This window comes from Pholcus phalangioides, unplaced genomic scaffold (assembly GCF_987345545.1).
Source record: "Pholcus phalangioides strain wild (caught in Gottingen) unplaced genomic scaffold, Ppha-v1.0 ptg000011l_1, whole genome shotgun sequence".
Lineage (NCBI taxonomy): Eukaryota > Metazoa > Arthropoda > Arachnida > Araneae > Pholcidae > Pholcus > Pholcus phalangioides.
In genome coordinates, this window is record NW_028301604.1 from 56,749,921 (window position 1) to 56,777,668 (window position 27,748).

Genomic DNA, 27,748 nt, shown 5'->3' on the forward strand with positions numbered 1-27,748 from the left:
GTAGCTAACTACAATAATTATGGTTAGCTATGGCTAATTATAAATGGTCATAATTATCACACAAAAAATACGCCAACGCGGCGATGACCCCGAATCATAGGGATCTATATATAGGGGCCGGCGAAAGCTCGAATTTCGGACATTGGTCGGGTCAACTGGGCTGGCCACTTCGCGAAGTGGCCAACTTCTGGCTTTGGTAGTAACATATATACAGTGGGAACCTCCAATTAGAAGTTTCCTCTGAGAACAACGGTTTAAAATTATCGGACAATGATTGGACGCCCGTTTCCCCCCCCCCCCGTTTTCAGCGCAATTATATCCTTTTATTCACGAATCAGAGATTTTGATTCGTGGACACATTGATTACATAAAATCGAATACTGGACTTGATGGAAGAACAGTTGACATTCGAAAACCCGGTAACCTCTTGACCTGAGGAGTGCCGGATTTTGTTGGATCGTTATAATGTATATATGCTGTATAGATTTAACGGAAAATGACCACCTGCAGTCCAATAAAAAAGAGATATAAACACTAAATGAAAAGGAAATGAAATGTTATAATGTTCACCAACTACAGTATATAAAACAGTTGTACAGGGTGATTCTAGATTCATGGGACAAGCTTTAAGAGGTAATATAAGACACCTAAACAATCATTTTTGGTCATAGAATGTGCAGTCGAATTACAATAGCAAAGGCGGTAGAGGGTGTTTTTAGGGAGTGCACAACAGCATTTTACCAAAAGAAAATATATTTTCCGACGTATTTGCGGCGATACGTCATATCAACCACTCGAGGATGCAGGGGGTTGTAATATAGTAGGGGCCCCTCACATGGTGCAACCTGAGTATCCCAAATTTTACCACAAGACATTATGCCATTTGTCATTGTTTGGAGCAGATGATTAACCTTGATCGTCCTCACACGAATAAAAACCAAACTTCAATCCAATGCAAAGGTACAGTTTCCCAGGCTGTATCGTAAGGAAGCCTACCACATTACAACCCTCTGCACCCTCGACTGATTGATAGCACATATCGCAGCAAATACGTCGAGAAAATATCATAAAATTTCTTTTGGTGAAGTGCTATTGTGCACTCATTAAAAAACCCTTTACTGCCTTTACTATTGCGATTCGACCACATATTTCTATGAACGAAAATGCTTGTGTGAAGTGTGTCCCATGAATTTAGAATCACCCTGTACAGAATTTTAGTTTCACTGGATAAAGAAAACGTGGCACCCTAACGTGGTAAATTTGAAAATGCGCTCCGAAATCTATGCTGGAAATCTGAAGAAACTGGATTATTGATGGTCGGATTTTTGAATGTCAGCTGTAGTTTTAACATGGATCTCATAAGGGAGTTCAGGGCTTCGAAGATCTATCAGTCTTTTATTTTTTTCACCAATTCACATAGCAGAAAAAAGCCCGACCATAAAACCTGACCTAGGGGTCCACTTCGAGAAGTGTGGAATCTGCATTGAAGTTCTAAAAAAAGAGATACCGCATTGTGTTGTATAATCCGCTGGCATAAACAAGAATGAGGGGGCCTTGGCAGGGTCATAGCGTATCTTCTCGGGGCAGACATTTTCTTGGGGGTCCCTTAAAAAAAATTATGCAAAATAAGTGTACATTTTTTGTGAGGTTCCCCCATTTGGATCGGGGCAGTGCACCCGGTTGCCCTAGCCTAGATACGGCCCTGGGCCTTGGGCAAAGATTCTGGTGTTTTTTTGCAGTTAACCACTTTACGATCAAGAACATAATATTGCGTCCCAACGCCAGTGGGATAAATTCAAACAAATCTATTTGTTTTCTTTCCTCTCTCGCAAAATTCATTGGCGGGACTGAAATAGCCTCGGTCCCAGGTACCGGTGCCTATGTCTCTGGGGAAAAAGAGAAAACACCACCCTTTCCTGTCGAGAAAATTCTGCATACGCATAGGCTATACATGAAGTGTGAAAGTCATAGATTTTTTTTATTCGATAAGCTTGAGAAGACAAAGGAATATACTGTAATACCGGAGGTAAAGGGCACTATGTACATTTTCGTCAATATTGGGAGACGCTATTAATTCACAGTACTTTCGTTACACTAAACATAGGTAAAGGAAACCAAATCCTTTTTCAATAAATGAGATACTGTATTACGAAGATTTTTAACAGCTGGCTGTGCGAAGGTGTATTTAGAAAAGAGAGAAAATTCAACTGCCCTTGCGGGGAATCAAACCCACGTCTCCTCTCACTTCCCGGGTGAGCACATTAGACTACAAAGGCAACGAACATCTCAATCTTTCCTTACAGCTCGTGTGCACTGAACGGGACCGTACATGGACGGTCGAACCCAATTCAAACCAAAGCTTACAAGTGCTGACACCACCACCAGATGGCGGCTTATCCGAGGATGATGTCACTCTCCGCTATCCATACGAAGGTTTTTAACAGCTGGCTGTAATGAAGGTATATTTAGGAAAGAGAGAAAATATCCAGCTGTCCTTGCGGGGAATCGAACCCATGTCCTCTCACTTGCCGTATGAGCGCCCTCGACCACTAAACTACAAAAGTAACGAATGTCGCAATCCTTCCTTCCAGCTCCCCTTTTAGTTGGAAAATGTTCTCTCTTTCCTAAATATACTTTCTCATCAGTCAGCTGTAAAACCTTCGTATGGATAGCGGAAAGTGACATCATCCGCGGATAAGTCGCCGTCTGGTGGCAGTGTCAGCACTTGTGGGCTTTGGCCTGAATTATGTCCGACCGTCCATGCACGGTCTCGTTCAGTGCACACGAGCTCTGAGAAAAGATTGACATATTCGTTTCCTTAGTTGTGTAGTGCACTCACTACAGAGGATGTGGGTTCGATTTCCCTCAAAGAGCTGTTGAATTTTCTCTCTTTCCTAAATATACCTTCGCATCTGCCAGCTGCTAAAAACTTTCGTGCGGGGAGTGAAATCATCCTCGGAAAATGAGACATTCACTTTATAAAACAAGTGAGCTTCATAGAAAGGCATGCTAAAAAAAATTTTAATGGTTCTCCTGAAAAAATTTTCCTTTGTGTCGTGGTGTCCTTTACCTCCGGCATTCAGATATGCACTGGCGTACGTGGAGTGTGGATGGCTTACTCCTTCCAAGCCGAGATTTTTGTGGGAAAACATGGAAGAACACAAATAGTGAACTTCTCCCCACCTCCTTGAAAAAAAGTCCGTTCATGATATATATGCTAATTAGTAGAGCCCGGATTATATGCACTAAAAAAGTGGCAAAATATGCTCTATAAATATGCACTTAAAAATTCAAAAATATGCTCTTGCAAATGCAAAAATATGCACTTAAAAATGTTTAAAAATTCACTTTAAATACCAAAATGTGCACTTAAGCACTTAAAATGCCAAAATATGCACTAAATATCCCAGAATATACACTAAAATTTTTGGTCATCAAGTACGTGTGTATATATAGGCCTATAAATGCTCTGAAGAATAAAAATCCGCACGCAACCGCAGTGCTGTCGCCCTCTTTTAAGCAAATCCAAAACTAACAATGTTATTATTATATCTGTGTACAATAGTTTTGGCACTTCATGTCACCATATAAATTTGATATTCGATTCCGCAAATCAGAACTGGGTTAGCCAGGGTAAGCATGTGTGCTTCCATGCAATGTTGAAAGTCTAAAGTGAGTGAATGAACTCTTTAAAAAAGTTTGTTTGCCCAATCATAACCCTGCCAAAAATGCTGAAATTTTTCCATCATAATGAAATAAAAGTATTGTCTTCACTGACATTGAATTTTTTTTGTGCAAATGGTACCGTAATACATGTACACCAGTAATGTCATTCTGTGCCTACTTAATCAAGTTCCTGGGATTTAGATATAATATGTTTTGATTGTTCAGTTTTTAAATGTTTGGATTATAATTAAAAATATGTAAATTTCACATTTATGATGAAATTAATGCAATAAATGTGAAACGTGTGAATTTTGAGGAATAAATGTGAAAATTTGAATTTTTTTTTTTTTTTTTGCTATTTTTTTGTGAAATATCAATAACTTGCAGTTCTAAAAAGTGAAAATTTGTAATAATTTTTCTCAAGTACTTGAGCCTTGGGCCCTATTACATGTGTTTAAAAAAATGGTATTCCCGCATGAATTAAAGCACCTTTTTGCATGTGATTGTTATACAAAGTATGCGCCTGGTTCATGTAATCTTCAGTTTCGAAAATGAAGTTCCAACTCTTATAATATGTATTCGGTTGACTTTTATGTCTTAGCTCTGTAAGGCTGGGTACACAAGGGCCGGAAAAAATTATGGAACTAATCTACAATTTGGGACAATTAAACTATTCATTCGTGCACAAATTTTGTGGTGTAAAAAACAAACATTTCACAAATAAAAATTGTGAATTGAAGAAGGAAACAATATCATGCCGAAGACAGCTGCAGATAATTATTCCAATAAATTGACTCTATGCCATCTAAAGTCCCAGCAACACCTACATCATTTTTTTATCAAAATTTGTTACTGGAAGCCTTTTCCAAAAAAAGATTTTTTTTTAAAGATGTGATGCGGGATGGGGGAAAAATTATGTTAACAGACAAGTATTTGTAGTGGTAAACCAACAGACATTTGGTAAAGTCATGCAGACTTCAAATGACACCAGTATAACCACCTCCTCTTCCTAACAAAAGCATGGCCCACTGCTCTGTCTCAATGAAGAGATATAAGCAGGTGATCAAAGACCTAGACCATCTGGAAAAAAACTTTGGCAACATAAATATGTTATTGCCACGCATATGCACACACCATTTTTTTGCATGCACCAATTCGTTAGAAATTACCCTGAGGAATGTTCACGAGTTGCATACACCGTTAAGTAGTAGTAGACTTCAAATGCAAAAAAAGAAATGTTGGTACTTCTCATTGTTTCAAGGGCAGCTTAATCTAAATTAAAAACATGTCATAATTAAAAAAACAGCTGTAATTACACTTGAAAAAATTACGTCGTTTTTATAGTGAACAAATGCAAAGTTTTGAATTTGAAGTTTTTTTTTGTAAATAAGTGCAAAATTTCAGATTTAAAAACTTTTTGTTCAAAAAATTTTAATATTTCATTTGTGAAATTGATGTATCCTTAATTATAATATCATCTGCAAATCATGTATAAATTTTTGATTTGTGGAACATTTGGCAATTGAAAAAGAAGAAATAGAGTCCATCGAGTGAGTATAATTTTTAATCACATTCAAAAGACACTCAGCTTCTACCACTTCAAATGTACTCATAAATAATGTGTGTGATTTTGATAATTCCGCTCAACTCAGCAGAATGCAACTAAAACGTTGCAGTAAAATGTAACATGCATCTAAGCATAGTAACATAGGCCTATATACATAAAAATAACTATATATACTTATTTAAAAGTATGAAAATATGTACATTTTTATTTACATATAAGCATTCACATCATAAATTCTTGAATGCTTCTTTCTGCATAAAATTTATTTTGAACATTTTTCTTAATTGTGGAGAAACTGTTGAATATTTTGTATTGTATTGGAAAGAATAATATACACACTGAAAACAATATATATATAAACAAAACATAGACTAAATATTTATCACTTAAAAACATTTCATTATTTTGGTATTAGAAAAGGTGTTTTTAGTGGAATAAAATGTTTATGAATAAAGTAGACTCCAGATAATCCAGCCATCCAATAAGCGGGTTTTCTTCTAGCCCATAGAAGAGAAACACATGTCACTGCATGTTTTTGCACAGAAATTATTATTTAAATGGGCTTTTTCAATTGACTTCCAGTAATCCAATGATTTCAATAATCCAGCACACCCGATGGTCTGATCAGTGCCGTCTTAAGGCATGGGCCCACCTGGGCATGGCCTGGGGGCCTCACAAAAATGAGATCGGCTTGAAATTTTAGAGAATTTGCTTGGCAGGGCCTCAGAAAAATCAATTGGCCCAGGGGCCCATGATACTATTAATGATAGTCTGATATGTGCCAAATTAGCGGGAGTCTACTGTACAGTGAAACCTCACTATAACAATGCTCAATATAATGTGATAATCCCTCTACAACAACATTTTTTCTTGCTCAGCAGAGTACCATTATATCGAGTTCTCACTCTATTTTATGCACAAGTCAAATCGTAATATGTTATATAGTTTTTTAATAAAAATACTAATTAACTGTTTGCTTTCAATCAAGTACAATTTCCTAATTCATAGATTTTTTTTATATATTAATAGGTAAAAGATATGCAATAACAATTTTTCTGCCTTTAAAAAAATGATTCTGTTCCTGATAAAAATTATTTGTTCTATATACAGTAGCATAGCTATGTAAATTTATCTTTCAACGCAAAATATATGCTAGCCTTTGCCTAAATCTTATTTCATTGAACAGTTCAAAAAAATATGTAAGTATTCTTGTATCACCAGGTATATCTCTCTTCTGACGAAATCTCTCTGAAAGAGACGAAAAATCTCTTCTGAATAATAATAATTAATTTTCCTAAATATATTGTCATTTAAAAGAGTGATATACCACCAAGGGGTGCAAAAAGCCATAAAGAACAATTAGAACTGTAATCAGACCTTATGAAGCCACCACTGTTGAGTCTGTGGCTTTATCGATAAACAAGTGTGGAGGTTTGAAGAGGCATTCCTTTTTAAATTGCATTTTCAGAAAACATTTTGCAAAAGATATATAGTACTAAGAAAGTATAATATAGGCCCACTGAATAGTTTTTGCTAAGATTAAAACAGCAACACATTGATTACGAAATAATTAAAACAAAATATCTTCACATAAATGAATGTTTTTTTAGCATATTCAGAAAAAAAAAGACATTTTCAGGTATCAAACTGACTGGCGACATTTTACGCTGTTGGTCCTGCGGACCACCACAATATTCTTCTCGGTGGTCTGAGTGTTTAATCATTGTTCTTGGACCAGTGGACTACCAATGATTTTGAACGCTGTATTTTGTTCATGGAAGTTCATTACGTTCATATAACAGATAGTTTGATAGTTAATTCTACATATAGAAATAATATGATATGAATTTCTAATGAAAAGAAATTCATTAAAACATTTTCAACGCTAAAAACTATTTTTATGATAAAACATTCTTTTAATTTAATCTGAAAGTTACTCTTCAGTTAGCACTCTACTCAAATATTTTTTTAGCTATGCCACTGTATCAACAGATAAGGAATGATTTACTCACAAATTTAAGGCTCACTTCCTTCCCAAGCTGCAAAAAAAAGTGTATTGCGTTTTGTAATTATAATATTGGCACTGATTCTAATGTGCATCCATATACATGGTTGGAATTTGGAGAAAAAAGTACCCTTTATAGATTCAAGTAAATATAATATGCATTGCATATATCCAGAAGAAAATATACATATAACACCCAAACAGCATAAGAAATAGATTGAGACTCACTCATAAATACCCCTAAAAAATATTAGTCACTTTCAAAAAATGAAATATTTTGCATCAGATTTTGATAATTTTTGATAATACAGTATCATGATAAAATACCATGTTATAAATGTCATTCTTTAATATGAATAAAAAAATAGCATTCACTACTAAGATTTCTTGAATAATGCAGCTTTGAGTTTTTCCCATCAAACCTCAATAATAAACTGTCAGAATAAATGTTCTTATTTCCATTGGTTTCAAGGACACTACCATTTCGTCATGAAATAGGTCATCTATATAAAAATATATAATCAATCGTTAGTTATAATAAAAAATCAATTAAATATAATTATTCAAAAACAAGTAGATTTATATAACATTGTAACATTAATTGAATACTTACTTATGAATGTATTTTTATTTGAATGACATCTCCAATGGTGATTATTATAAATTAATTTTGAAAAATTAATCAAGCTCAATTTTTTCGTAACATCCAATATATCAACAGATTAGTATAGTCGATTCCCATTTCAACACATACTGTTATAGCAAAAATCTTGCTTTAACAAAAACTTTTCTAATCTCCCAGATAAGTTTATATAGAAACAAAGTGAAAATCTGAAATTTCTTTATAATGAAATTTCGTCATTACTACGAAGTGATGTCTTCGGTCTCTAGAAGTTTTTGTAGCAGGATTCAACTGTAGATGATAACAAACACAATTCTTTTTTCCTTGATAAATTAGAACCACAATGATATCATAAGTAGAGATAGACATGAAAGTCTGCAGGGGGCATGATGATGATGATGTCAGTTCATATATATGCATATACATTAGATCAGTCGGCACTGCCTTTGATGCTGGGGGAGAGCTTTCCCCCCTCGTATCTCCATCCATGACAATGATTAGAATAAGCAAAAAATCACAGAAATCTGTTTCCACCTGAGAGACAAATAGTTAACCCTTCAAACTATTATTTAACAGGCGTTGGAGAATCTCAGGAATGACATTGAAACATAATAATTTTTCAAAATTCACTTAGAATAAAAGGTTCCAGATTTATGAAACCAACTATATGGAATATATCAACCATATATATGAAAATATGAAAGTAATCAAAATGATCTCTTTCGCTAGCAAGTTCTCAAGGCAATAGTCCTTCCATACTGTATTTATATAATTGCACTATTAAATAGAATATGCAAGATTTTATACAATTCATAAAATATGACATGACTACCTCACCATTAGCATCTAGGTCATTATAATCATAAGGAAGTTCTGTTTCATCATCATACGACCAATTCAAACGTTCAATCTCATTCACATATGCATTGGCTGCAAGAGTTGTTTCTTGAATGTTTAATATATAGAACTTGTCAAATAAGGCCTGAAAAAAAAAATTTATATGAACGATACCATATTCAATCTAGAAACAAAAATACTGGTAATCTTTTAGAAAGGCATGTTGTAAGAAAATTTCTAACATTAATGAATATGATGCCAAGATTTAAATCAAATGTAAAACATAAAAATGATCATTTGATCATTGCACCACAGTCATTTTCTGTACACGAGGGATAATTGTACTGGGAACTACAATTTATTGCCGATTCCAAACAGCAGCCCATAAGAGGTTAGTGCGCTCACCCCTCGGTGTGGGACTTCCTGTGGTAGCAATTTTTTCTGTGGTCATATCACTGTTTCTGTTGTACCCCTGTGTCAGGAGAGTTTCTGACAAGGACGAACTGAGTATTGAACTCGTGAGACCTCTAAACATCCTTTGGTACTTTAGGCGAGTATGTTATCGACCTGCGCTACCACGCCCACATAAAACTGAAACAAATTTATATTGATACAGTTTATTCCGGTTACAAAAGACTGAAAACACACATTCCTTTAATTTGACTTGAAAGATTTTATATGCCAAGCTGAATTATAAGTGGCTTCAAACTGCATCAAACTGAGCAATTGGCCTGTGAGTGTATGAAATTATTATGCTTTTGAAAAGTTTTGGATGATCTATCTAAACTTAGTTCAATAAATAAAATAAAAACAATGCTATCTCTGGTATTAGTTAATCTTTGAATGTAAGAAATTGTTTTAATTCAGTGAACAAAATTGGATCCATTTATGGATCTATTTATTTATTTTATCAGTGTTAAATTAATCTATAATATGAAAAAAATTTTGTTATAAAACTATTTGTAATTCAAAAAAATGTGTATTTCAAAATAAAACAGGGTATTTCCAATTTTGTATACTTAATAAAATCATCAAATCAAGTCATTCTATACAATATTTCAGATCAAAATAAAAGAAATAGTCAATAAATATTCTAACATAGTCTAAGGAAGTACACATCTTTCTTTCTTCTTTAGGGAAACACTCCTGCTTAGACCTGCAAATATCTCCTCATTATGCCAACCACTAGTGTTGCAAAAAGCAAGCCTAAACCATCGCACACATTCACCCTTTCACTCAAGAATCATTCTGCTAAATAATCAAATTTATCAAATATAAAATTACTTACCCTCAAATTTACTGTAGCTGGTACTGTATCTTCACTATAATCAGATTTTTCAAAAAAGTGCTCCAATCTAAGCAGCAATTTGTTGTAATCAAGTTTTTCTAAGGTTAGCACATGAATATTTGGAGGAAGATTCTCAATCATAGCATTCATCTATGTAAAAAAATTTTTTATAAATTATAGAACTGAGAGTTTTGCAAGGAAAAAATTTAATTTAATTAGCGTGTTTCATTAAATCTAGGATAAGATATGTTCCAGAGTTTATATATTTGAGTAAAACAACTGTCTGTAAGAAGGAAAAACCTGAGACTTTTTTCCCATATTATATGACAAACAAGTCTCTGGTTTTTCATTTTTAGAACCAAAAGTTTTGGTTTTTATCATGTATTAAATTTTTTCAGAGAACTGCTTCATAATCTACATTAGCAAACTTTATTTTACATCATTTTAAGTTTTATTTTTTATTTTTTGTTGTTTAATTTTAATTGTTATTTATCTTAGTTCTATCATATTTTCTCATTATTTCCTTTTCAAGAAAAAAGCAATAATTATTAAAAAAAACATACTTACAGGTCTAGAATGGAAGCAGTTTGAAGCAAAGGAATGATTATGTTTCATGAAACCAAGTACAGGTGAATAAAACAATTGCTTTCCTAGTATCTTATTGAGCGGCAGCATATCAACTATCCTTCCAAGTGTTAAAAGATGCTTTCCACGAATAATTAAGCCTTTGCCATCATGACCTGGTTCATTCAAAGCCTCATTCACACCATAACCATCATCAAATAATAACCTTCTGTGAACCTGTAAAAGAAAAAAGAAAAAAAATGAGAAGAAAAGGGTTGGAAAAAGAGCTAATCATATCGTTAAAAAGAAATTTGGGTGTGTTGATCACACAATGACTATGACATACCATTAGTTCAAGTGAACCATCTCTGACACTGCTTCCTCCTTCAGCACGATCTGTTAAAATAGACAACTGGATATCTTGAGTGGCATCCTAAGAATGTGCAAAACTTCAATTTTTGTGTAGCAGTTTTAATTGCATTTCATTACAAATATGTGAGTACAGTCAACCCTCGGTTTACGAACTTAATTCGTTTCTGAAGTCCATTCATAAGCCAAATTGTTCATAAACAGAAACAATTTTTCCCATAAGAATCAATGCAAAATAAAATACTCCATTCCTGGCACCCCAAAGTTTTCTAGTGTAAATATTTGCAGCAGCTCCTGTGCATAATGTGAAACCAATGAAAATCATTACAATGATAAGTTACTCAAAAAAACCCCCCCAGAGTATAAAAGGGATGAAATGAAAATGATGCTAAGGCCAGGTCTTGTTTCATTAATATCATTTATAATCCCAGTGTCAAAACCCGCAAAATCTCTGCTCGCAACACAATCTAGTCACAATATACATCGTCCAAGCCAAATTCATAGTTCTGTAAAATTTTTGTTGCTAAGCTTTGTCAATGATGGCGAATGCAATATGCAATATGTAATGTAGAATATTAAAATAGATGTTTTGAGTAATCATTGAGCATGTTAGTTTTATGCCAAAAATTTCTGTAAAATGTGTTTGGTAAAAGTTCTCTGGAAATGACCTGCTTATTCATGAATCACACAGGTGATAATAGCTGTTGTATTTACAGAGGCATGAACATTACTCAGATGAAATCAAATTCTTCAACTAAGTCCTCTCTCTCTCAAAAAACAGAAAGAAAGAAAGCCACATGACCACAGACTTCTGAAATAGTCTTCCCTCAAGATTCAGTTTTTCTATGTGTTTGTAAACCAAGACTAGTTCATAAACCTAATCATTTTCTGTTGTTCGTAAACCTAATCATTTTTCATGGTTCATATACTGAAGTCTTTGCGAAACGAAGGGTTGACTGTATGTTGTGAATAACATAATAGTCCAAATAATCATAAAAAAAAAGTTTTCAGAATTCTTGCTCCAAACAAAATATGGTAATCAGGTTTTTTTGGCTCTCTGGTGTTGGGAGGAACATAATTTCAACATAAATTGAATTGTCAGGTTTAAGAAGGGAATAAAGACAAACAATGGCAAAATTACTTTTTGTACTCTAAAGTATATCCGTCCTCTGCTCTACACATGAGTGTTAAAAATGAAACAAAAACCAGTCCATAAAGATAGACATATGAACAAAAAATTTGGTGGTTATTGAATGAAAACTCCATCACTCATACAGTTTTTTTTTATTTCTCAAAAACTTATCAAGTTTAATTTATCACTTGATATTACTTAATAACTGAGCAAGCTATAGTTTGAAAAAATAATAATTTTAAAAATATTTCACTCAATTGAGTTGATTTCCACAGTGCTTGCAAAAAATATTCTAATCTTAAAAAAATTAACTAATATAGATGTTAATAAATAAATCAGGTCTTAGAAAATGTTTCACTTAAAGAGAAAGCAGAAATTAGAAATTTTTATCATAAAATCTAAAAAGACTCGTACTTACTTTCAAAAATGTTTGAATTATTGCTGTGTATGATTTAACTAGTGCATCATCTCATAAAACTGAGGGCATTTGTGATTAAAATAACACACAAGGGTTTAGGGAAAAGAAAAATTATATTTCATTTCCACTAAAATTACATAATTACTCATTATTATGTTAAATTATTTTTTCTCGTGCATAACTTTCACAGAACTTTTTTTTAGCTTTTTATTATATTGATTTCACTCTCATAGTTTGATTTGCAGCATAGGTTTCTCATATTGAATGTAGTCAGTTTGGATTACAACTGTTTTCCCACAGAGCTATTTAAATTATGAACACAGTGGCATCTGAGCCAGGGGTATTATGGTGAGCACCCATGGTAATTCGTGGCACTGGTCTGAGCACCACTGGAATTCATTCAGAAATCAAAGTTTCGTGCATAAAGTTCAAAGCAATCACCCACAGGTTTCAAACAATTCTGGCACCCTTGTATGCACAGTTTTTACTTTACATGTGCAGATACCACAAAATTTTGCATATTATTTTATTATTCTTCACTATATTATTTCTTACTTCTCAATTATAATTATTTTCATATTTATTTCAATCTAAAATTTTCATTTTGGAAGTTTACTATCAAATGAAACATATAACCTGTATATAAATCCATGCTGTCACAGGGTAGTAATTCCCAGCAATATGTTCAGTAATATTCCAAGGAAAGTTTTCTTGATAATTCCGCCTGATACCAAAAATACAAAATATATACAATCAGACCTCAGAGAACATTTTCATTTGTTCTTTTAGTTACTACTTGTATTTTCAAGTATCACTTCACTTGAATAATGCATCACTAAAAATAATGTAAAATTTTTATTTGATAAAACATGTAAAATAAACTTCTTTAAGTCACTGGGATATGACAGGGTATGCTTATCAGTATTTTTCTTTGTGTTATAAATATAAAGCATTCTACAGTATTCTTCCCCATAACTGGTCAAACTCATTTTCTCATAGAGTCTGGGGCACATATAAAAACAAAGGATTAGGTGATTCATTGGAAGCTCTTTGTGACAGAATGGTTTTTCTATATTTTTTTCTTATATCATTTTTTGTTCTTGACCATATTTGTTTTTATTGTTTACTTTATATACTACAATTAATGCTAGTTTTTACAAACTCATAAAGTTTGTAAAAAGGAAAGACATCTAAAGAAATGACATATTGTTTTGGGACCAGAGGACTTAATCTTAAAAATATGTTCATTAGTAAAATTGAACACATTGACTGTACTTTTATTCAATAATAATTATTATTATTCTTAACTAGAAGTTCCATCTCAAAATTTTAGCAGTGAAGTTGTTTCTCATTTAGAGTTTAAAAAGTTGCTTCGAATCTGTAAAGTGTATGTTCACATTATTTTTATACTTTTTCCTGAGTAAAAACTTTATTAATTGAAACTGATTTTTGAGCTTAAGATACCAGTTAGAAAAAAAAAACTATGCTGTTGTATCACATTCACAGTAAGGTTTAAAAAGCATCTCAATTTTTGAGGCAAAAATAACTCATGTCAAATAAAAATCTTAAAAACTAAAAAATAAATGCAATACATTTTCTAATTGAAGAGAATGAAATGCATCATGACAAAATTTAACTACAGTAATCTGTTTTAAAATATAATTTTATTGTTAATTACTAAATTGACAAAATATGACTAACTGAACATTGAAAAAAATGAAAAAAATTATACATACAAATTTTAAATATGAAAATGTCCATTATATGAACTTACACACGCTTAATAGTCTCTCTTCCATTTGAGTCTGTGTAAAATATACCACTATTATCAATTTCGGTATCAAATCTCGTGATGATTTCTCTTCCAATGTTATCCCTACATGTGGTAAATAAAATATGCACAAAGTTAAATCTGGAATTCTTAATATTGCACTATTATTCATGTTAGTTAAATTTGTTATACAGCAATATACTTGTAGTAAAATATTTGTGAGGATTCCTGCGGGAATTAAATGATTAAAAGTACCCTGATTTCTGATAAATAAGCTGTATCCAGAAAAGTAGAACACAGAAAACATTTTTCAGCTAGAAATACTGTAGCTCTGTATATGTCATATCTAATTTGTATTAAAAGACAGGTCTGTTTCCACCTGCTTCCCACTGTCCACCTGTAGGTTATGTCTGTCTGTATGTTTTAAATGCAAATTCACATACTTTGACCTTTAAACTTATGACTTCAGAGGAACAATTCTCAAAGGAACAAGTTAAATTATTTAAAATTTTTTAACAGATTCTTTCCATGCTCACATGATGTCTGCCACACATTGAGACGAGGCATGTCAATCTCTAAACCATTGTAAAAAGCATAGTTATGTGAGTGCTTGAGGGAAGGATATTTTATTCCTAGTGCAATAAATTGCCATAAAAATTTATTTTGTACATTGGTTTCAAGTGGCTGTCACTGCTATTTGAATATATATGGTAGTTGTATAAGTTTACAACCTGTAACATAAATCAGCATTTTAATACTTACGATACAGGAATCTGGCCAATAACCCAATCAAGTTCAACAAAGGGTTGTCCTTTATAAACACGAATTACTTGACTTATCCATGGTGTATAATACTGATGCACTTCTTCAACTAGAGTTCCCTGAATTCAAAATGATGACTAAGATTACTTTTTTATAAAAATGCCATAAAAATACAAATAAACTGCATTGTTCTATTCTGAATACAGCAAAGCTCATTTCAATTGTTTCTTTTTTAGTTGTCTTATCTAATGTAATTTTTTATTGAATATATGGTTTTTTAAATTACTGAAAAATTCAATACGTCAGTCATTTTTATATAATGACAAATCCAAAATAATATATAATCAAATTAAAAAATTAATGCAATTTATTTCTAACTACTTATCCATTAATTCATTCAGATTGAATAGACTGACAAATTTTAAATAATTTATTTTCTCATTTTTCAGAAGAAAAATAAAATAAATCATACTTTGAACACTCTGTATGTAACATTTTCCCCTAAAGGAAAAGCTATATCATATTGTGGATTGAATGCATATGCCCCAGATGCTCTTTCAATCCTGTATCCAGGCATTCCTTGATAAAAATAGAATGACTGTTTCATTCGAATTTTAAGATCATATTCAACTAGCATTATTTCCTTGATCAGTCCACTATAACCATCAATTTTCACTTGGTAAAACTGAAATATTTATTTTTCATTATTAACATGGAGAAAAATGATATACTAAGCATTTAAAAGGATGTAACATATTTTATGTATGTTAACAAAACATATTACAATATTCAGTGATGAACAGAGAAAACTTTACAGTATCAAAAAAAATATCAACTGAATATCATACAAGTATGTTTTAAAGTACACTATATGATAACTAGTGGAGTTTTCAAACTCAAACTCATTTATTACATTGGCTGTTCAACCTTTCTCATAGTGGAAATTCAATATAATTCAATACAGAGATTCAAAAAAGAAAAAAATTCAATATAAAAATTAAAATATCAATTCAATATATAGAAAAGCAAATGGGAAAAGAACATATTTGAGATTAAAAGAGCATGCTATTTTGAAACACGGGCACATGATACAAGAAATGGGGGAACAAAACTCATGTGTGAAAAAAATCAAAATCAATTTCATTTCTAATAGCAATTATTCCAATGAAAAAGAGAAAAATATTATTAAAGTTAATATTTTTATTATAACTCAGAAAACTTATGATATTAAAATTATTTCCAATGAGACCCCTAAGAGATATTTCTGATGGTAAAAAATGTGTTAGACAATTAACAATTCCATGAGTCCATGTCTAGAGAGTTCCCAGAGCGCAATATGAGTTTTCTTCAGGTCATATTTTATATACTTCCCTTTAAAATAAATATTATTTGACTGAAGACGCAATTGCAAAAGGAGTCTATTAAGATGCATATAAGTATTTACGAGGAGATGATCTTCTATACCAAAGTTAGATTTCAAAAATTTATAGTGTGGGAAGTGGGTGGAGCTGAAAATATGGGCTGTATCTGCTTGTATTCCTTGATGAATTAACACTGCCATGATCTGTGGTATGCAAGATTTCACTGTATTTGAATTGTAACTCACTTAGATAACAAAACGCAGTACCATTTAAAATTTTTTGTTACAACAAGTACCAGTTGTATTTTTCATTATTACCAGGAATGGTTTTTTGCTGTAATCTGAGGAAGCCTAGCTTCTGTAATCTCAATCGTTGCTCATTCATTTCCAGGATTTGCAACCAATACATAAGAACCATTTTTTTAACAATCACACAGGTACAAGGCAAGCCAAATTCAGAGCAAATCATGTATCCTGGAGTATTTCTTGGAAGACAGAAAGCCATTTTGATATAAAAACAGGACTAGTGCGGTTTCCAGAATTCTAAGCAAAATTTTACTGTTTTGGTGAATGGTGCTACAAATATGAGAATATATTTTGAGATGTGCATATCTGAATAAACAATAACACAAAATACCATTCCTTAACAACTTTAGTATTTTTAGACAATGAGTGGGTCCTTTGAAACTCTCTATGTGAACATAGGAGCCTAAGAGCTAATGCCATTTGAGCCCCCACCCCAGTAATTTCTGAAAAAACAATGTAATATGCACCCTAACTCTCCTGCATACATGTGTGGCTTAGTCTGATATATATATATAGACGACCAGCAACTTTCAGCCTTCTCAATGTTTTTTTTCATGTTGCCGTCTCTGTATGTGAATATAATTTTTTTGAAGCACATTTTTCGAATTATAATAGCTAAATACCTAGCTTACCATGTGCAACTCATTTATTTAATTATGGGTTAATGTTTTTGTTGGTATATTCACTTTTGGTATTGTGAGAAATATTGGAGCAGAAGAATGAAATAAATTCCTAAAACATTCTAAAAAAAACTAATGTTTGTGCAGAATAAAAAACAAAACACAAAATGCAAGTACCTTTATTTTCAGCCATTAAAAGAAATGTTAATTTAAATAATGAACAATTGAAAACTAAAAAAAAAATTACCTTTTCTTTTATGAATGTGATGTGAAAAAAAATTTCATATTAGACTCAAAAACCTGCATACATTGATTTACTAGAATTTCAACAAGCATATGCTACATTCATTGATAGTTTATTGGTACGAAATAAGCACCAACATTTTGAGAAGAAGGTTATCAAAATGTAAGTGGATAAAAACAAAACTCAACAATACCTCATTCTGAATAACAGCATCCTGCACAGAAGTAGGGATTCTTGCACTTTCAATATCAATTACAGGTTCATATTCTGAAAAAAACAGATAAAATACTAGGCATGGAAGTTTTGTAGTTTTCATTCTTTAATATTAAAAATATATTGTATATAAATGTTATGCATACAGAAAATTTTCTCAACATTATATTTTATTTTTTTGTGTTTGAATCCTGGTATTAGAAAGTGGATTTTTATTTGACAGTAAACAGACACGAACACAATGAATGTATAATCCATTTTCATGAAAAATACAATTTTTTTTATTATCTTCTTTTTTTTCTGTTCTTCAATTAGTGTTCCTTAATCAATGTTTTTATGAATTCAGATTAAAATCGCTTTGAAATATTTTTTTTTATTTTGATACCCGAGTAGAATTAAATGCTCCTTATACAAAAATAGGTTTTAGTATGGGGTATTTGTTCTAAAAATGATGTTGCTTATATTTTCATTTTTAAGAAAGTTATTTATTTTTTGTTGTTGTTTAGTCATTACAATCATGTGCCAGTGCTAGCCTCCCTCCCACACACACACACAAGAGAAAAGAGAAACATGTGGAATCTGAAGCTTGGCCTGAGATATGAGGAGGGAAAGGGAGGAGCTGTGCCTCCTCCAACATCAAAGATGTGTGCAAGTGGCCTATTATGTGTGTGAGCATTTGTAATGACATCATCATCATGCCACTCCCCTCAGACCATCAAGTCCTCTTTGATCACCAATTTCCTCTTATGATCCAAAAATCAAGATTTAAATCAGAAATTTCTGTAGAGGTCAGAATAATTATTTTTCATATTCATGAAGCAGAATTAAAGTGTTACATGACTCAAGCTAGAAAGAAAATGTATGGCTTCAAATATACAGTGTGTATATAAATAAAAATTCTTTCTTTAAGAAAATGCATGAAAATTTGAGAAATATTTAACCAAATTTTTTATTCTCTAATAGGGTTGTTAATAAATGGAATAGCTTACCCCCGGGAGTAGTAAATTCTAACACAATTGACATGTTCAAAAAGATATATGGTAAACATGTTGGGGTTAATCGAGAAGCTATCCATACTTAGAATAAGACAACCATAAGTATTCTTTATGGGCATTGTATAATATTTTATCATATATATAGTTTGTAATTGCATTTTTAATTGAGTTGATGTTTTTGAAATATCTGACATGCATATTTATTATGGAAAACTTTTTCTCAGCCACCTCTTTAGTCATTTTGCCTGCTGTGGGGTTTCATTTGTATTTTATATTTCAAGTAAAATATCTTACCATGTGCTATGTTTATACCATAAACAGAAGCTGACATTGGCTGCAGAGTTACAGGAAATACAAGCTCGCTTTTTGATAAACTTGATCTCTCTGGCAAGTTTAATACAGATAATGGTACAGGAACAACCTACATTTTAATGTAATTCGTCTCCATGTAAATTACTGAGACATATATCATAAAAATATACATACATTCTAAGTTGGTTTATATACAGGTTAATCATAGGTTATTGTGTTTGCATACAAATTTTATTTTTTCTTTCTTCAAATAACATGTGATCTGTTACATCTTATCATAATCAGTAAAAAATATGTAGACAATTGAAAATTTTGCATCCTGGGCCTGATCAAACCTTAAGGGTTTTCAATAACCATAATTTTGTTTTAGTTTAATATAATACTTCAAAAAGTTTTATTTTACTTTTAAACAGAACTCATGAAAAATTTGATGATAGATCATGTTAACTCATCTTGAAAAGATCATAAAATTTCAGTTCTTTTTGTACTTTGGGGGAAAAGACAATCTCCACTGAGCGCATTTTTTGATCAATTTTGATTGTAGGTTGCAATTGCATTAGGCACTTTCTACATGCTGAGAGGAAAATATTATTCTATGAGGAAATTTTAGCACAAAAGAGAGAGAAATGTAGTGGGAAAGTAGCCACTGGATCACTTCGTACGTTTTGCTATCTTACTGTCAAATTATTTGTCAAAATATTACCAAACTGAGTAGAACAATAGGTACTATATTTATGTTTAAAAATGTAATTGAAGTTTTATACCTAATTTCATATTTTAATGGTATCATGAAACCCAAAAATAGTTTCTTAATTTTCTAGTTCCTTTTAGGTAGTTCCCTAAATAAAACTTAAATATGTGTATTGGAATGGGAAGAAAGTAAGAGATGTATGTTTATATACATTAAAAAAATAGTTTTGCAGTTACTTTTTCCCTTTTTTACCTTCTATTTTTTCATCTGAATTCTAATAGTAATAAAACATATTTGTCTATTTTTCTAACTGTGTAATGTGTAGAATACATTAGTTCTATTAGTTTCAAAAAAGTGATAACACATTCTAAAGTATTGAGTTTTGAAAAAATACCTGTGTTTCAATTATATCTTCTGGATATGACGTCTTAGTTACATTGTACCACTCTCCTAATACTGGCAGACGAATGAAGCTTGTAACTTCTTGGGAAAATGAATTATATATGATAAGGTAGAACTAGAATAGAAAAATAATCATTAATATAAAATTATATTCAAAGGGTTTTAAGAAAATGAGTTAGTAGAATAAATTGATTCTGTTCGGTTAAAAAACATGTCATAACTTCCATTATATGGAGTTCTTACTCACATTTATATACATCCTCATTAAAAGTTTAGATACAGTAGAGCATTAATAGTCCAAACATCAAATTATCCAATCCACAAAGTTAACAAATTCTAGACCAGAGAGAAACAATGTTACTCTCCATTATTCACATAGAATACAAAAGACTGGATACCAAGTGGAGATGAAGATGAAGTTAGAAAAAAATTTCACATGCCTCTGGGGGAAATAAAACCTCTATTCCCTCATAATTTGTATGGGTGATCTACCACTAAGCTGCAGAGGACTGACATTTTCTACCCATAAAGCATATATGTACTTTGTAAGAAATATAATAAGGGACCCATAAATGTCCCTCAATGACACACACCATGGAAGTTTGAGAAATGCCAAGAAATTACTCAAACATCTCACTGCCTTTTAGCAGAATAAACTCTTCTTCTCATTGAATGACAACCACCAAAACATTAGCAGCTATCTGCAAAAATATGTTTATATACAGAAGATTTCATTGATAAGGATTTTTCAACTTTTATGAGAAGAGGTTTTATTATTTCGTTCAGGGAACTGAACATTTAACATAAATTAACATGAAAAATTTAAATGAATGTAACATCATAGTAAAATATCATTTTGAGCTCACATACATCATAATAAAAGAATTCTTGATGATTACATAAATTATTGAATTATAGAAGATGTGAAATCTAGCGTCTATAAAACATGAATGATTCTTAGTAACACTAACTAATACAACAGGCACCTAGTAGAATAACAATGATAACTTTGCTCAATGCTGATTTTGTTTTCGAAGATTTTTCAGTGATTTTAGGGTGCTGATTCCAAGTCTGACATTGGTTTTGTCAGATTGGCTCTGGTTTTTGAGATAAAGTGGGAGTTAAATCCCAATGGTAATACATAAGCAGCATACAAATCACACTGAAACTGTGTGAAATGTAAATCAATAATAAACCTAATATCAATAAATAAAGACCACTGATGGTAATCATGATATGAATGTAATAATGTATTGAATAAAAAGGGAAATAAATAAAAAATTGAAAGTAAAAATTTGATGCGAAAACTAGTGGCTGCAGGCTATATTAAAATGTTTGGAATATGCATTATCTCAAAATTAGAGCCAATTCTGCAAAACCAACACCAGTTTTAAAATCAGCAGCCTTAATATACTCTAAAACCGTTAAAATTTCCTTGGGAACATGGATTTTTTTTGTCATACAGTTATTTAATGATTTTGCATGTGCTTCCAAGTTCTTCAATTTTACAAATTAGTTTCTCATTTTCAATATGATTCATTATATAATGAATGAATTCATGATTTTTTTTAAATTCATCATTCATGAATTTTTTCTCTCTTACCTTTGTCTCTGTTTCTGTAAAATCACATCGGCTGATGTTAAGTTGGGAACAAAAATGAATGGATGTCATACAGTTTTCTGTCTCATCTGAACTCATTAGTTTGTTTAGTGATCTTGAAACAATATTCTGTAGATTAATATGAAAAAAAGAAAGAATTAGGTTATCAATCATTATTATTTTTCCATTATGATGCATTACAATACCAACTTTCTAATGTTCAGAATGAAAGGAAATGACTTTTTCATTAACCACCTAATAAAATTTACATAACAGTGAAATTATCACTTCAACAACAATTTAATGTGTTTTAACCAGTGGTGGCCAGTGCTCATGTTATAGGGTTAGACAACCACCAGATTATAAAGAAAGAAAAACAAAAAATTATATTCAGGTACCGCCAAGGAACAATCCCCCGGCTATAGAGTATCAGTATAGAAATAGACTTGAAGGGCCGAATGAATGAATGCCAGAACTCTGCTGCTGGACTTATCCCATTGCTGAGATCTCTTCCAGCCCAATTTCATGGTTGAGTGCAGAGTCTATAACACATTATTATTGAGTCAAAAAGAAAAAAATCTGCAAACATACAAAATTAACAACAACATATATTCCTGGACAATTGGGTACTGATGTGATTAACAGATTTTGTGGTGATAACAGATTAGATGGCTTTAGGAGTCGTTGGAGAATGTTCCAGGGTTTATTTAAAAAGAATGAGTGTACTATTTTATTTGAGACAATTAGGGAGTCCATGCCATGTCACCTGTTATTTTACATGTGTCATATTATATAGATAAGAATTTTTTTTGTATAATATAATATGTCCATCGGAACGAGTTTCTTGCTTTAGATCTTGTAGGTGTGCAAATGAGGTTGATTGGCATTGTAAGCTTTTAGCCGGCAACTGTTGTGGATGAGAAAAAAATAAAGAAAATACAAATATTGTGTGGGGGAATATATGCAATTAGGGGCCACTCCTGCCACGTCACTTAGCATCTTCATTTTGGCGAGCATTATACCACAATATGAATAGGCACATGTGTAGTGAACATGAAATGCATGGAGAATTGAAAGAAAAGAAAAAAAACACATATGCATGCATATCAAGTGGATCCCCCTCATAACATTAAAAAAAACCACTAAGTGAAAAATTGCTTTAAATGGGGTATTTCGATGAGTATTAGTAAAAGTTGGGATTATGAAAAAGTCATTCTTAGCGGAAAACATTCTAAGAGGGAACTTGTAGCTTGAAATTTCGTTTGGAGGAAATCACTTGCATTTTGGGGGGGACCAAAGTGGTTGAACATTAGATTTGGCCAGGGCCGTCATTTCAACTTTTTCCTGGGGGGCAAAGCGCATGTACTGAATGTGTGTATATATATACATACCATTTTTAGTGTATTTTCAAAAGCCAGGGGGGGGAGCAACGGCCCCCCTGCCTCCCCCCAAATGACGGGCCTGAATTTGGCCATCTTTTACCCTTTTTCGGTTATTTTCTCACATTTCAGACGTGGGGGACCAGATCCCAAGTCGTCGTCCCCCTGCTATGGCCTTGATGGGAGGTGACTTGAAGGGGTAAGGGCAGGGCATGATGATGTCAGTGCATGTATATACATTTATATTAAATTAGTTTGCCCCTCAACAGTGCTAATGAGAAAGGAGACATTGCCCTCCTATAATCCCTATATCTTTGTCCATGCTGCAGGTTATGTGTAACTGCACATCTAAAGATGCTCAGCGCAGATATGGGTGAAACATAAGGGATTGAGTTTTCCATACCATTACCCAATCACGAGGAAATGGTATAAAATTCATCAAATACTGGATAGCAAAGCCTAAGAATAAGAAAATATTACAATTATTCAAAACTATAAAGGAGTTTTTACCAGCAGTGCCTCAAATTTTCAGTCAAACAAGACCCAGGGTTCCGTGTGAAATAGTGGCTACCAAATCATGGAAGGTTTTTATTCATTCTATAATTCATTCTATACTCTTTAATAATTGTTTTTTATTGTTTATTTCCATATTTAATTCTATTTTTTCAGTGTTCTATGACTGAAAGACTTTTTCCTTAAAGAAGAAGGGGGGGGGGGCACCAACATAAATGTTTGGATACCAAGCCATAAACCCATTGAGACAACTCAAATTTCCTTCCTAATTTTTTTTCTTCTCTAAAACCGATTCAAAATCCATGGGTCAGGGGCGGCTCAAGTTTTCCCGCCACTCGGCTGCAAAGCTTTATGTGCTGCCCCTGGAAGGAGGCTGACAGAGCTTTTGCCGAGAAGACCCTGGGCTAAACCTATTTTGTTCTTAGAAGAAAACTGTACACCATTCTTCACAGAGAAAATACTCGTGACCTTACATTCCGCGTTTAAAGAGACTGTTTTGCTTTCAAAGCAGAACTGTCTTTGCTTTTTTTTCATTTTTTTTATTTATTCATTTAGCAAAGAAAAATGTACAAGCATACATATACAAATAGAAACAACTTTTCATCCAAGGTGAACATGACTGTCACACACTGGATTTATTTTACCATTTTTGATTATGCCAGATAATTCAATCCACAAAACAGCACTTATTGATGAGCCATCATTACTTGCACTTATCCTGTAAGGATGATTTATAATGAGGCAATTCTTATTAAGATATTTATTTCAAAGGCATTTCTGGTGCTTCAGGGACTGGGCAAGTGAGAAGCTGAATTAGTTCCTTTGCATTTATTTCACTGTTCTGGAAAAATTTATGTTTGAGAGCACCAAATGTGCTTTTGCCCCCTTGTGATAGAATACATTCTTATTTCTGGTATTACCAACCCATACCCTGTCTTTTCCTTGAGTTTACTCAACACCTCCATTGTCAACATATAGTTCAAAAGCGTGATGTCATGTGAATTTTTAGTGTTGAAAGTTTCAAAAAAAATTTGTGTCCAATGAAAGCTCAAGCTGCCACCCGGGTGCATTGCACCCCTTGTACCTTTGCTTAAGCCACCCAGGACCACCAATATTTTCAACATCATAAAAATATTATTTATAGTAAGTTTTCAATAGCTTTTTTATCATGGTAGATTATTATTAGACAGTCACCAATAAAAACTTGGTAATTTAGGTCATCTTTATGAAAATATCATACCAACTTTTTCTTATATTGTTGAAAAGAATGATTAAAATTACCTCACAATGTGAAACACCGATAGATAATTGTCTTGTATAATCATCAGAAACATGCTGCTTTTCTGTACCCCTGTAAAAAATGGGGTTTTTGAAATAATTTCAAAGTTACAGATCTTTAAAATAAATGGGAATATTTATTTGCACATTTGAAGAAATAAATCCTATTTTAAGGTATATATTTTTTAATATAACAGAATTAGTAGAGAAAAATATGGTTTTTTTTTCACTTTGTTATGGTTTAAAAATGAGTCCAAAATGAAGTGAACAGAGTAATAATTCAGAAAAGAAGCACATTTGGTTTAACATAGAAAAGATAAATGAATTGTAAATAAAGTGCAGAATGGTGATAAAATTATAGCTGTAACTGAAGAGTATGGGTCTTTTAGGACAACTGTGGCAACTTTTCAGTAAAAACAAGAGAAGACTGTGAGTGCTAGGGTGTCTGCTGGAGCAATGAGAGAGGAATATGGTAAAAAAATAGAACCCTTATAACATCTAAGACGCAGCAGATTGTATTTATAGTGTATGAACAATGTATTTTGTAATTTGGTGTGTTATAAAATACAGTAAACGCTTAAAGTAAAGGACATATCATGATATATACTTTTGTTTTTCTTTCCATATTAGGAGAAAGATATGGAGACCCAAGAACAAATTATACATAATCTATTTTCTTGAACTTTATGGAGAACATTTTCTTGCAATCCAATATTAGACTGCCTTGCAAGGAACCAATGTGTTCTTATTTTAAAATAATTATTTTCTAAGTGCACTATATTAATCAATGTTTTTCAAATGAAATGCAACACCAAATAAGAATAATTAAACTTACGTAATTCCATCATGATGTTGAACAATACCAAGAGCCCTTGCTGTAAAATATGTATAAAAATAAAATGTCACTTTAAAAATGAAGCATTTTTATGAAGGAAAAAAACAGTATTTCTGTCTGAAAAAAGGTTCACATTTAAAACATTATTGCGGTTTAATGGAACCTATATTGAACTTATGAGAGGATTCCAGCTTCCAAACAGGAATGAATCCCATTATACTTTTAGTTGTTTACACTATAAATTTACCACAGACGGGGCCTCATTAGTAAACCCGGCCCGGAGGCCTACCAAAGTACCTGGCCCTAGTGCCCAACTATAGGATGTAATAGCCATGCTTATATTAAATACATAAATCTAATGAATATCAACCAAAGTCAATAAATTAAACAAAAAATATTGATTGGAATAACACAGTAATTTAATATTATGTTCATAATTTTGACAAGCTGTGCTCAACTACTAATACTTCTGCCAAAAAATACTTCAGAAAAAAAAAATGTTGAGAAGATATCTGATTTCTTGTGAACAGATACCATTTCTCTTAGACTGAATCAAATATTTTGTCAATAATATTTATCATTTAAATAAAATAAAGCACATCTCAAACATACACTGGTGAAATAAATTAAGAGAATTTGCATATTTTATCGAATCTCATGAAAAGAACTGAACTGAATGTAAAACCACTGCTTCTAGACAAAAATGCAAAACTTGTACGTCAAATACGTAAGTGTACACGTGTGTGTAGGCGGAGCCAGTAGAGAAACAGGCTTTATAAGCGCGCATAAGTTAAGATGCATTTCGTTCGCTAGCACACCTCTGCAAATTTTTTGGTGTTATTTTGCAGCAATCGGTTAATTTCAAATTGTAACAGTAAAAATGAGTAACCACCAACGTTTAGATGATGGAATGAGGTGGCGAATTGTGGGGAGGCTAGAAGCAGGCCAATCTCAAGTCCAGATTCGTAGAGAGTTCAATTTAACGCCCAGCGTCATGTGTAACTTATGGGAACAGTTCCAGGATACCGGATCCACCGAGAGAAAGCCTGGGCAAGGTCGTCCAAGAGCCACGACGGCCAGAGAAGATTGCCATTTGTCGATTATAGCGAGGCGTAACAGGAGTGCTACAGCTTCTCAGCTCTCTCGTGACTTGTATGCAGCCACAGAAACCCGTGTATCAAGGGTGACTGTTTCCAAAAGACTTCATGAGAGAGGGTTGTTTGCAAGAAGACCTGCTGTTTGCGTCCCGCTCACTTCTACGGACAGGAGATTCTGTTTATCATGGTGCTGAGAGCATAGAGATTGGAGTATGGATCAATGGGCGACCGTTCTCTTCACTGATGAGTCCCGGTTCAGCCTAAGCACTGATTCTCGCCGTACGTTCATATGGAGAGAACCAGGGACCTGATACCTACCCTCCAATGTCCATGAAATCGACCATTATGGCGGAGGAGGTTTAATGGTCTAGGCAGGCATCATGTTGGATGGCCGCACACCTCTCCATGTCTTTGAAAGAGGCACTGTGACTGGTGTGAGGTATAGGGATGAGGGATGAGGTCTTGGAGCCCTATGTTCGCCTTTTCAGGGGTGCAGTTGGCCCTGAGTGCATTTTAATGGACGATAACGCGAGGACACATAGAGCTCTTCTGCTCGACGATTTTCTAGAGAGTGAGGATATTCGCCGGGTGGATTCGCCAGCCAGATCTCCAGACCCTAACCCTATAGAGCATGTCTGGGACGCTCTGGGGAGGGCAATTGCAACTCGCAACCCCCCTCCAGGAACCATCCAGGGAATGAAAACAGCATTGCTGAACGAGTGGGACCAATTGCCACAGGAAATGATAAACTGCCTTATTTCAATTATGAAATCACGCTGTGAGACCTGTATATCTGTAAGAGGGGACCATACCCCCTATTAACCCATCAATTAACCCATTTTTTTGTTTATTCTGCAACCGCTGTTTCATACCTTCCGACTCCAACGAGTGTTACGCACGAT

The 27,748-nt window shown here is 32.8% G+C and overlaps 1 protein-coding gene and 1 long non-coding RNA gene across 5 annotated transcripts in view; one reads left to right on the plus strand and one right to left on the minus strand.

Annotated features, from left to right (window-relative positions):
• Positions 1–3,556: 3,556 nt before the first annotated feature.
• Positions 3,557–18,658, plus strand: LOC149080607 (uncharacterized). Its single transcript, XR_016193608.1, has 3 exons — positions 3,557–3,672; positions 10,555–10,614; positions 18,251–18,658. It is a non-coding gene; the product is annotated as an uncharacterized LOC149080607 (long non-coding RNA).
• The window catches only part of LOC149080608 (lysosomal alpha-mannosidase-like), a 63,610-nt gene continuing 41,074 nt past the window's right edge, over positions 5,213–27,748 (minus strand). For all 4 annotated transcript variants that reach the window (XM_089239760.1, XM_089239759.1, XM_089239761.1 and 1 more), the window contains exons 12-26: positions 25,750–25,789; positions 24,918–24,987; positions 21,748–21,873; positions 20,137–20,259; positions 19,034–19,160; positions 17,725–17,798; positions 15,474–15,686; positions 15,002–15,120; positions 14,243–14,344; positions 13,105–13,192; positions 10,896–10,982; positions 10,553–10,786; positions 9,986–10,135; positions 8,698–8,842; positions 5,213–7,741 (exon numbers count right to left, since the gene is read on the minus strand). In XM_089239760.1, coding sequence (XP_089095886.1) covers positions 7,662–7,741; positions 8,698–8,842; positions 9,986–10,135; positions 10,553–10,786; positions 10,896–10,982; positions 13,105–13,192; positions 14,243–14,344; positions 15,002–15,120; positions 15,474–15,686; positions 17,725–17,798; positions 19,034–19,160; positions 20,137–20,259; positions 21,748–21,873; positions 24,918–24,987; positions 25,750–25,789 — 1,778 coding nt within the window. In that variant the 3' untranslated portion in view covers positions 5,213–7,661. The remainder of the gene's footprint in view (positions 7,742–8,697; positions 8,843–9,985; positions 10,136–10,552; positions 10,787–10,895; positions 10,983–13,104; positions 13,193–14,242; positions 14,345–15,001; positions 15,121–15,473; positions 15,687–17,724; positions 17,799–19,033; positions 19,161–20,136; positions 20,260–21,747; positions 21,874–24,917; positions 24,988–25,749; positions 25,790–27,748) is intronic.